This window comes from Passer montanus, unplaced genomic scaffold (genome assembly GCF_014805655.1).
Source record: "Passer montanus isolate IOZ18808 unplaced genomic scaffold, ASM1480565v1 scaffold12, whole genome shotgun sequence".
In the NCBI taxonomy this organism is placed as follows: domain Eukaryota; kingdom Metazoa; phylum Chordata; class Aves; order Passeriformes; family Passeridae; genus Passer; species Passer montanus.
In genome coordinates this window covers 10,191,850-10,204,275 of record NW_024358722.1, presented here as the reverse complement: position 1 = coordinate 10,204,275, position 12,426 = coordinate 10,191,850, and the positions used below count along the sequence as shown (strand labels likewise).

At 37.1% G+C, this 12,426-nt stretch overlaps 1 protein-coding gene across 4 annotated transcripts in view; it reads left to right on the top strand.

The window, feature by feature from the left end:
- The window catches only part of MTA3 (metastasis associated 1 family member 3), a 138,071-nt gene that overhangs the window by 96,282 nt on the left and 29,363 nt on the right, over window positions 1-12,426 (top strand). For all 4 annotated transcript variants that reach the window (XR_005626381.1, XM_039697924.1, XM_039697925.1 and 1 more), the window contains exon 16: window positions 1,562-1,708. Coding sequence is in view for 3 of the 4 variants with exons in the window: in XM_039697924.1 (XP_039553858.1) it covers window positions 1,562-1,708 (147 nt within the window). In the remaining variant the exon portion in view is untranslated. The remainder of the gene's footprint in view (window positions 1-1,561; window positions 1,709-12,426) is intronic.

Genomic DNA, 12,426 nt, shown 5'->3' with positions numbered 1-12,426 from the left:
TGTATATTTCTCTGGCCTACTGCTTCTTACCTGGCCCTCTTGAAGCTTCTCGTGGGAGGGTGTTCATGCTTGGAGAGTGTGATTGCAAGCTCCAGCCAAAGCAGTGGTGAACAATTAAGCAGTCTTTTCCAGTGTGAAAATTGTTGTTGTCTCCTCCTGGCACACTGTTCCAGTACAGCCTGGCCAAGGCCATGGGGCTGAGAGCTCCAGGCAAGGCAGGTGAGCGCTTGGGTATCAGACTTTGGGCATTCCTGAAGGAGGAAGAACATGGTATTGCGGTGGGCTTTGGCTTTATGCAGTGGTTTCTCTTTCTCCTGAATGATAGCCATGGATGGCAGAGGCTGGAGAGGCTCCTCCTTGGATACTGGTCTCACTGTAGATTTTGCATCTTTCCAGCTTCTGTGCTCCATTTTATAAACAGAAAAGCAGAAAGAAGCACTTTTCAGGACATGTAAACTTGGACTGCAAATGAGAAAGTACTTAATTTTTGTGTTCTGATCTCACCTGCCTTGGGCAGCTGACTCTGCTGATCTGACTCCCAGCCCCTCTGCCCTTCTCAGCCTCTTCTGCTGCCTGGGGTCATCAGAGGGCTGCTGTAATTGGGCTGCAGGCGCCTCATAACCTGCACAGTGCTGGCAGCTGGTGCCCTGCAGCTGTGTCAGAGGGACAGGACCTGCCCCTGGGTCTTCCCACACAAGTCTGGGTCCACCTAAGGCTGGACACGGTGGTGGCATTTTGAACCCAAATGTGTGATGGGAATTAGTTAATTGGTTCAGCAAATTCCTCGTGAGGGACCAGCAGACTCAGCCAAGACTTCCTTTTGCCACTTTTATCTGACTGATAACTGAGAAATTTCCATGCAGCTGTGTCAGCACCTGGCAAACACAGCAGGTGCCACACTGAAATGTGCTGACCAGATGTGCTGTGCTGCCTCTTACCCACTTTATTCCTCTTTCTCTAAAATAATATTGCTCCATGAAGCAGATGCTCTGGGATATTTGAAGCTCCCCAGTAAGGGGAAGTATGGAAGTGTTCTCACTGCAGTTTTGGGGTAGTTTTAGCTGCAGAGCCCTACAGTGTCTGGCCCCCTCATTGCTGCACCTTGTGACTTGTGTGTGGGAAGATTCCTCTAAAGCTTGTTATTGTGACAGAAAATACTGAATAGCTTGAGGTATTGAGGTAGTTTCAATACAGTAAAATGCTTTTATTTGCTTGCTAAAACCTGTGGGTGTGAAGCTTCAATACAAATCTCAAAAGGGTACAAAAATATAAACACACCCATTTCAGACTGTTTTGTATTTATTAGCTCTTCAACCTCAAATCCTTACATATCTGCACTGTGGATTTGAGCTTGGGTAACCTAAAGTGAAATAGATCTTTCTTATTTGGAGGACCTGTGGGTAGGAGGACTCGTGTTGTTAAAGGTCTTGTAAACACACAAGTGCAGAAGGAACTTTCTTTTCACTGAAAATCAAAAGTAAATTTTATATGTGGACTAGATTGTTTTATTTATCTTAAAACCAAGTAGATATCATTTCTCTCTCTCTTTTGTCTCAAACAGAGATACATCCTGCTGTGAAACCCAGTGTAATCAGGTCAACACCAAGCCTTCAAAGTCCAAGTGCAAAAAGACTGCTTGCACCCTCCAACCACTCTTCATTAAGTATTTTGGGGAAAAGAAACTACAGCCATCATAATGGGCTTGATGGTACGTGAAGGAATATAAATGAAATATTCTTTAACTCTGAACTGGAAAACTTTCTGTGAACCTGAGGGAACATTAAATGAGTGGAACAGACTTAGAGAAATGTAAGATATGGATGTCATGTTTATAGCATCAATGCAATGAATATTCACTGGATAAAGATATATTAATACCATCTCTTATAAAAACTTAATTTACCATTTTTCTTACTGATCATGATTTGTCAAAAAGGACAAGAAAATAATAAAACAGATTTGGTGAAGGCAGAGATGCAGCATGCTTTATTTTGGCTTTTTGCATTGCACCTTAGAAAGCCACTGTCCCTGCAGAGGAGGAAGCAAAAGGTGTGTCAGAGAGGTGCAGGAGAGGCTTTTTCTGTACACTGTGCAGTGCCAGAGGTGACTTCTAGGCCTGGTGTATCCAGCCACTTCATTACACCTCAGTGCAAACTAAAAGCAGGAATGAAGATGTGTGAAAAAAACCAAAAAAACCCCAAACAAAAAAAAATGGATGGAAATTTTTGGGTAAGACTAACTTTTCTCAAATAATTTTTATTTTTCATCCTGAAAAATGACTGTACATTATTGATTTTTTTTCTTTGCCAAACAGAAAGGTTTTTCAACTCTAACTGCAAACAATTTTGCCATGTCTAAATAAGAGGAGAATCCATCAGAATATAACGTTTACACTAAAAGAAAATGCATGCGTGCATTCCTGATATCTCTTTGTGAGATATAACTTCTGTAAGCCATTAACTTATTTGTTCTGTAATTGAATAAGGTTATTGAGGGTAGAAATCTGTCAGATGTTGGGCTCTCAAATAGACTGTTCAGGAGATGATGTTCACAAAAGAGGTGACTGTCTGCTTTCATGTTTCACGGAATAGGTTGAGGTAGAAAGGAGAGGAATTGCCCTTCAGATAAGCTCATAGAAATAGTATTCCAAATAAAAGGAGAAAAACTTGATTAATTATCCATTGTGTGCCCCATAATCGTGTTTTCTGTCATTGCAAACACTACTTGTATACTGCAGTGAAAACACCTGCTGTACATTTAATAACACCTAGACAGGAATCATGACATCCTTTGACAAGAAGTGGTTACTGAGAATACACAGAAGAGAGGATTGCTTGCTCTTCTGCTCAGCACGCAGCTATTACACCACAGACAAACAACATTCATGGAAGCACAGGCTCTTCGGGGACCAAGGTGACACCATGGGAGAAAATATTGCAGCTGGAAGAAAATGTGATATCTGCATTAGTAGGCAGAGCCATAAATGCTGACTTTCCACTGCAACCTTTGAAGGTGGAGTTCTGCATGGATGGTTTAGTAGTTGCTGCATGAGAATGTGAACAAAGGCCTCCCCATCCACCAATGCTGGCCCTTAGACTGGGCTCTCCATGAAAACTCTGAGTTGAATTAGTTTCCCTTGGATGTAAAGATGATCATTGAATGCTTTCAGTTGGAAAATACCTCAAAGATGAAGTCCAGCCCTTAACTCAGCACTGCTAAGCCCTAAATCCAACATGCCCCAAGTGTTAAATCCCTCCAAGGATGGTGGTGACTCAGCCACTTCCCTGGGCAGCCTGTTCAATGCCCAGGGAAGCTTGACAATGCTTTCAGTGAAGTTATTTTCCCTAATATCCAACCCAAACCTCCCCTGGCATCACTTGAAGTTGTTCCCTCTTGTCCTATCACTTCTCATCTGTGAGAAGAGACTGACACCCATCTTGCTGCAACTTGCACCTTTCTCCAGCAGAGAAGGCTGTAGCAGTTCAAGGTAATAAGTTCAAGGTAATTATTATAAATAAGTTCAAGGTAATTATTATGATTAAACTCCTCCTTATGTCTCTCTAAGGAGGCACACTTGGAAATCTGTAACATTTTTCTTCTACTTAGTATGGATGTTTTCCTCAAAGTAAAGAGTGTGTAAAACCAATTATTAGCTACACCAATTAGTGTGTATCAGTCAGCTGTGTTAAAGAAATTTGCACAAAATAACATCTAATTTTAAATAGTAGTATTGAGAACTGCAAGTCATTGCTTTAGGAGATATTTCTGCTTATGTGTTTCCTGTGAAAACAATGTACTGGAAAGCATATATCCTAAATAAGTGAAATCTGTATTTTTTTAGTGCAAAAATTACTAACACAGTACTAAAAATGGCTATTTTTATTATTATTCTTGCCACTCTCTTTAACTAAAATGTGGAGAAGTGTAAATAAAATGCAATGAAAAAATAACAAACCAGTACTCAACAGCACAGATTCCATTTTTCTGACTTAAAAGTGATTACCTTCATATTCACAATTTACCTCCTCCCCCGGTTATTGGTAAATATAAAATATATTTTTCTTTTTGCTTGTGTTTTATCCAGCTTCTCTTCAATACCAGATCAGCTTGGGAAGTGGTGGTTTCTGTCATTTCCCTGACCACAGTGTACTATTTGTGCAGTGAAAGGTTTTACCAGCCTCCAGAGTTTTTGTATTACTATAAATACACTAAAAAGCTTTTTTGAGTCCAAAATACTACTGATTGCTGCAGGTTTGATTATGTTGTATCAATTAACAGCATCCAGAAGTCCTGATATGGAGATGATGACAGATTCTGGTTTTCAGTGCATGCTTTGGTGAAATGAGCAAACAGAAAGGAGCACAGGGAATTTATATTACATTTCATTTGCTATTTTCATAATCTTAATACTATTAACATGTAAATGTCTGCATTTTCAAGGTTACTTTTTCCAACAGTATTAGATATTTGTTGTGAGAAAGCCACATCAATATATTTACTTAAAATATACAATATTTCACAGCATTCAAATAAATGCTGCTTAGACTTGTGCAAATATATATTTAGGTTAGCATAATTTAAGTCAATCTTACTGCCTAGATGAGTGTCTTATCTTGGCAGAATTTCTTTTTAAGCAAATTAATAATTATTTGCTTTGAATATAGCAGTACATTATGGAAATGGTACATTTTTTATGCCTCTTGGGGGAAGTGGGGGAAGATTATGAGAAGCATCATTAATATTTAGTTAAATGCTTTTAAGAGTAATAAACAAGAATATGATTAGCATTTCTTATACAAGTCTTACATTGTCTTAAGGTCTGCTTTTAGCCAATGCAGAACAAGATTCCGTTTCAGTTGTCCATGGATGAACCTCCAGAAAAGTTCTAGTGCAATTGATATATGAGCTCCCTCATTTATTTTTTCATAATGTTGTGCCCTGATATCTTGTTATTGTCAGTCATGGACATGAGTGAAATTGCTTTGCTTAAGCACTGTGTATTGTAGCTAGAGAGAGGATCTTGTAGGTTTTTGTGTTCCTTATTGGGAGGAAGAGTTTTGCTGGATGGTCTTAGAAAAGTGTTTTTCATTTTATTTTCAAACAGCAAATCTCACATTCTGTTAGATGTAATAAAAAATGCCAGTAAACTGGCATTTTGCTGTTCTGGAAAACTCACAGTACTTTGAGAAGTCTGTGTAATATACATGCTGGAGCTTTTAACTACTCTGGGATGCAGCATTTCAATTGCTGCTGAAACTAAAGTCAGCATAAGATATTTAAGTGACTCTCTGCCATGAAGATAGCCTCTTTCAAGTGGGAAAATTCCATCTTCAGAAAATCACGATGTTGCAGAAGGTTACATGTATCCAATTTTGTTACTGGAGTTGATGATGGGAAGATTTAGGTGTGACTGTAAAGTGCTTTAGATATTTTGAATCTGATCTTTAAATTACAGCGTCTGAAATTATTCCAAGCAATTACTTTCTCCCACAAGCTGCTTAACAGTGAGCAACAGTGCATCCAAGTAGTCAAATTTTACGTCAGCCTATTGTTTTGGCAGGGTGAGTAATGATAATTTTGCTTATAGTATTTGGAAACATCAGGTAGAGGTATTTTACACAAGAATAATCTCTGTCATCTGGCATGCATTTCCTTACCTTTCATGCATTAGAACCAGAATATCCACAGGCTGTCCAAAACATCAGCATCACTAATGAGGTACAGAAATCTGTCTGTGCCTGTTTATACCATTTTCATATTGTGGACAAAAAAAAAAAACAGCTTTTCATAGCTGTAGAGACTCAAATTAACAGCCCTGATCCTCCTTTCATCCCTGCCATGCCTTTAGTGCTGTATTCAGTCTGAGATGTCCTGCTGCCTTCATGAGGATTCTTTCACCAGTCACATTTCTGTTCTGGAATACACTGAAGTGTGCAGCTAATATATGAAGTGTCTAGGAATGAGGCAACAATTTTGGGGTCTGTTTTCCTAGGAACCCCCACATCTCTGGCCTGGCAGGATGAGAAAGTGACATGAGAAATTGGCACATGGAGGAAGCCCTCAAAATGATGTACCTTCTCTCTTAGATACTGTTTTGGTCAATCCTTCTCTCTATGCTTATGACTGATACTATTGGCTATTCAGGAGATGAATAAGATAGAAAAGCTTAATTTTCACTCCTAGTTTTCCACGGAGAATTTATGACAAACAATATAATAATAAAATATAATATAAAACATCTAATATGATATAAAACATATAATATAATGAAAACATAAGCAGCCTGACAGACATACAGGGAGACCAAAACCTTTCCTGTCCCAAATTTTTTTGAAACAGAGAAAATAATTATAATACATGCTTCATTATAATTAAGTTCACGTAACATTATGTGAAAGTACATTAAAGGGAAGGAAGTTTCACTCTAGGATGAATTTTTTCAGCATTGAGTGAATTGTATTTTCATAAATGTGCCTGATTGTTGTTATCACAATACTGTGTTTTGGTAAAGACAGAGATGTTCTGCTGTGGTGGCAGAGCAGCAGCATGGATTGCACATCAAAAAATATCTGGTGCTCTGTTACTTTAAAAAAGAAAACCCTAAATTTTCTCTTACACATTAATAAACTGTAAACCTACCAAAATTTTTGTAAATCTCCTTTAACATACTAGTGATTTCCAGCTGAAAGAGTAGAAATGAGTTGTGGCAAACAAGCTGCTATGTGAAAATTTGTCTTCCTTCCATGCTAAAGCACAAGGTATGATTAATGCTGGATTGTATATACTCACTCTTCCCAAAAGTGAGAGACAAAAGCTATATATTGCTCCACAGTCAGTTTTCCCTTTGAAGTTTGCTTAGGACATGCGTGTTCCAGCTTTGGTCTTTGGTATAGCCAGAAAACACTTTAAAATATTCAGCTACAGATTTCTCAGTCAAATGTGTGCACTGGTATTGATGGAAATATGAACATGGAAAATAGAGCTCTCAGGAAAAAATTATGCTGTGTTACTGTCATTTACTGAGGAAAGCAAAGGAATATGAAAAGGTGTTTATGGCTCTTATTTACTTCCCAAAATATATTGCTTTCATCCTTATATCATTATAAGAAATACTTATGAGCTTAGTCCTGCCTTTCTATATAGAGTCATTAAAACCATCTCTGACCCTCAAGAGATTGACCTAACAACCTTTTTACGTTTAAATTTTGCAAGTTGTGCAAGAGTAGCCAATTTCTTTCCATTTTCACTGTGCAGTTGGAAGCACTTATTTAAAATATTTATTAAGAAACTAAAATGCTCTAAAGCTTACATTTCTATGGTTAGTAAATTCACTTGTTTTTGCAGAGGCCCAGATGATGATAGTGAAGATGATGAACTACTGACAACTTCCAGAGCCCAAATAATGTGCCTGGAAAGGGACACATGCCTTAATTACCCAAGGATGTTACTGCTGACATTGTCAATCATTTGTAGAACTAAGCTTCTGCATCTCATGTTTGCAAGTATCAAGTAATTTTTTTTCCCTATTTAAATTTCTGTGTTATGAAACAGTGAGTTGATGATTCCTCACTTTCCTCTTTGGTCTTCATTTCTCCAAACCCAGTGATGTAAATGATGTTGTGACTTAACATGAAAAATAACCAAGTGGGAGGAAAATACTTTTGTCTGAAAAAATGGAAGAGAAATATCTTTCTGTCCTAGATTTTTTTTTAATTGAGAAAATTATTTATTATCTCACAATGATAAACATGTACATTGAATTTACATTGCAGTTATCTTCCAAGTATTTGAGCTCCTTTGAGTAGAAATAAAAGGACAGTCTTCCATTCTCTGTCTGATGATTGCTCAAACTGCAGGGTGTTTTTAAGTGAGAAAAGGTAAGCAGTGTAATTTGGCCACAGGAGTGCTTGTGAGGAGCAAAAGCATTCTTGCAAACCCAGGTTTGCTTGGATTTCTTCTGAGAAAGAACCATTCCTAAGCACATTTTGTATTTTTTAAAATACAGAGAGCGATTACTTTTGTTATGCCAAAGTCAAAATACAATATCCATTCAACTGAAATGCTCAGGTTTACTGTATCTTGATAAATGTGAATTATTTCTCAGGGTGAAAGTACCTTAGAAATTGAATAAGGCATTATTATTGATTCCTTTGGCATTTATTCCTTTCTTTCAAAAATGTATCTTTGGTTTTGTAAGGCTTCTTTGCCTGCAATTGATTCACAAGAAAAGCAAAAATCCAGAGTCACATTCATGCTTTAAAGCGCTACTTCGCGTGTGCCATAGATCACTCTGCTTTTGTTGTGCCAAGGAAATGAATGCTTATGAAATATTGGTGTGCTGGATCCCTGAACTCACCAGTGCAGCACATTTTCTGGTACCACTGGTGGCAGCAGGAGTCAGAAAGAGCAAGGCAAGTGGGATCCCAGGTGGAGGAAAAGGCACTTCATGGTAAAGTGCCCCATTTTTGCTGTTGAGTCAGTGTTGTTTTAATATACAGGTAATGGGTACACATGAAACTGCAGTAACCTTGGCTTTCCTAATTGGCACAATGAATCAGCTCTTCAAACAGGAAACAACAGTGTAATTAAGTTAACATTTAAATCACAATGCCGATAGCCAGAGCTTAATTCCTAGAATCACTACTTTCCCCTAGTATTATTTTAAAGAATTACAGTTGCAGAAAGAGAATCAAGTTTGTTTGATAACAGGATTAGCAGCATATTACCTCCTGAATTATGGGTTCTGGATTCAAGATCTGGAGTTCATACTCACTGGCAAGTAGGTTGATTATTTTTTGAGACCTGTGATTTCAGAGCAATAGTTCCTAACAATTTTACTACATAATGCAATAGGGAAGGCATCTTTATAAAGTGCTTAGGCAGTGGAACTGGAAAGATCCCGTGTCTGGTCTCTGATATTTTGTGTGGTTTTATGTTTTTTTGGGGGGGAGCTTTTTCTTTGGTTTGTTTGTTTGTTTGTTTGTTTTGGGGTTTTTTGTTTGTTTGGTTGGTTTTGGTTGGGTTTTTTTTGGGGGGGGAGTGTTTTGTTTTAGTTTTTTGGGTTTTTTTTCCATCTGTATATTCTTTCTCCAGTGTTTAAAATTCCTGTCTTGGGAGAATAACAGTCTTCCTCAAAAATCATTCTTACTATCAGACATACATATGCATTTATATATTTTCAGTAATACTTTTGAATTAAAAATGTCACTTGTTCAGTTGTTGTGAACTGGGAGGAAAAAAACAATTATGTTTGGTTACTCAAAACTCATAACCCAAATGGAGGAGAAATAACAAAGCAGTCTTCCTTTCTCAGATTTTTTCGTAAAGTGGTCCATCCTGGGTGAAATGAACTTTTAAAGTCTTATGCACCATCATAAACTTAGATGTTGCTAGGATTAAACAGCTCTGATATTGCCAGTCTGCCTTTATATTCCACCTGTCAAAATCACATTATCTTCAAGCATATTTATTCTGGAGGCTTTAGAAGTTGGACAGGTTTCACTCATTAGTGTTGTCAATGATCCCGTTTCATAAAAAAGAGAAATACCAGTTAACTGTTTTCTGTCAGCAGAAATAAAGAATATCACATATACAAATAACACATGAACAACTGGAAAAGGGTTCTGATATGTAATAAAAAATAACATGTTGCTGGGAAATAATATGTAAACTTGAAATAGTTATGTAGCTGACACCCTTCCTAAGCAGTGCCCGTTTTCTGATTTAGCCTTAAATGGTTTTAGTCGGAAATCTTAGGGTGTTCTACTGCCTGGAAACAGGGAGAAACACTTGGTTGATCAATATGGTTGGTGAAGCACATGAAGCACATTCTAATGTGATTCATTCTATGGTGAAGCACTTTCTAATATGGGGAAATGTCTTCTACAGCTTACTAATTTCTATTTGAGTTCAAATAAATATGTTGTAGAAAGGGCACAGGAGCATCTTAAGCAGCTTCTGTTGTTGGCACATCAATTTCTCCACAATAATCAACTTAGAAAGATCTTGTCAGCACTGAAGCTGCATTTACTGAAACTCCCCCACATCACAGCACTACAAACCCTTGTTAGTGGTGATGATGTCTGGTCACTTCTGCTTTAAAATGGAGCAATCCACTTCCCTGGCACACACTGGCCTTAAGGGGAGAAACAGTCTCTGTCCTGGAGTTCCCTTCCTGCTCAAGGGGTGCAAGTACAGATCACTGTCTTGCACAAAATCCTTTGCTGTAAGAACTCACTTATAAACCAAATGTCCACTGGTGCCAGTTTCACTAAGATTCGAGTCAGATTATGGCAATTGCCTAAGCCATTGTAGAATTTGGCAGATAAAATTCAAAATCCGAAGTTCTGTTCTCTGTTGTGTTCAATACCAATAATTTTGTGTTTTTTTAAATAATATCTGATGCCATTAAGCTGCACTGGAGTTTGCATTGGTGTGCAGACCTTTTGTAAAAGTTTCTAATGCTGTGTAGACCTTTTGTAAAGGTTTCTAATGCTCTGTGACTGCCTTTTTAAGCAAGGGCTTTCTTCCTTAGTTCCCTTGGTTAACAGTTTTCCACAAAATTAGTTGGTCCATGTGTAAGTGTTTTTCAGAACCTGCCAAGTCAGGGTGTAATTATTTTTTAGAAGAAATTGGTGTCTGCTCAGTTCTAAAGTCTGAATTTTTGGGTATCGGAGTATATAAGAGTTTAAATTGTGTAACAATGGCACCTTAATTAGTAGTCTTTGCTAATCCTATAATCTTTAGACTGTATCTACTTATTAAACAGCTCTTTTCCTACCTTTGTGTTTATGGATATACTCAGGTCTCTGATATTTGGCAACTTAGATGATATTTCAGTATCTACAGCAAGAAAAATACATTCCAAAAAAAGAGAATTATTCTATTGCATGATATAATAGGGATATTTACAAATATAACATCCTTTTTCACTCCTTGGCTGGGTTGTATTATTAGGTTATCAATATGGTAATATCCTGGAGTTAACAGCTGCTGGCACTACATTAACAGCGTCTGTCAGGTTCTTTTCAAAAATACACTGGTTAACAGTTTCCAGGAAAATTCACTTGTTCCTCAGCTCATTTTAGGGAGATCTTCTCAGTTTCACAGACAACTGAGTGAGAGCATGTCTGTGTATTTTGGGACAATCATGGCTTAGCACAGTTTTTATAGATTTGGCATATAGAGCTGTGCCAAAAGCACAGCACCTCTGAGTAACAGGGAAGATTTCAAGTATCTTTGTATAAAAAATGTGGATTTTTGTTTGTGGGCTTTGATCATTTTGGGAGTGACTGAAAGCACTCTGTAATGTATCTCTTCTGTATTTCAAGAGACAAGAAGCCCCATTCTTTGTGTTTAACTTTGTGGATAATTCAGCCTATGTTTGGGATTCTTCAGGAAATATTGTGCTCTTGGAGATAAGGTGGTTGGGGTTTTCTTTTTTTTCTGGATATTTATGCCTATAAATGGAATGAATCTTCATCTCAGTTATTTACTATTCCCTTAATGCAGTCTCTGTATTTTCCCAGGAATATTCAGGTCCTGTAATGTTATTTTACTGGGCTGATAAAAAAAAAAGTTTTAATAACAAAAATTAGTGTGAAGATAAAAATTTAACAGATTACAGAGTTCTTCATTCTACTGTGACCTTCTCTTACTCTATAAGAGTGCCAAATATGTTCAAGTATCAGGAAGCAGTAGACTGTCACAATATTTAGTTCTTATACTACCAGTTTAAAAATTACTTGGAGGACTGGTGACCCAAATGTATTTTTATATATGATAACTTTTGCATGAAAAAAGAGTGGAAAAGAGGGCTGGTAGAGGAGCTCACAACTAAGATATTGCTGGCTTTAGTTAGGTATTCATGTTACAGTACTTCTGTTAATGTGACCTTAGTGATATAAATATTTCTTATTTAAAACTGATAAAGGATGCAGAATTGTACAAATGTAAATGTAAACTAGATACTGGAATTTCTGTTAAATGTTGGAGTTTAAAAGTAGTTTGATATCTTTAAAATGGCTTACTTTTTTTCTATCAGTCATTGAACTATACCTTCAGGTTAAGGTGACTCCTCAAAATGAAAGGGAAATGCCACTTTAGGAGGGTAATTACTTTTTTCTTTTGAGAGAGATATATGCAGCTGTTCTCATGTCCTTTTTATCTCTTTAATACAATTTTTACCAATAATAAAATCCTTCAAGAATTCTTTGTGTAAGTGATACTAGTCAGAAACCCTGCAAGCTGCAATTTCAAACCTAGAAAAGAATTTTAAAAAGTAATTATTTAGCATTTGTCTTGCTTGCAGAACTGAGACTCTGCTAATTCAATTCATTCAGACTTGTACACATTTTATAAAAACATGTGATTTTGATAAATGTCCCTTCCTTAAGAACTCTCTATAGCCAACAAGGTGTTCTATCC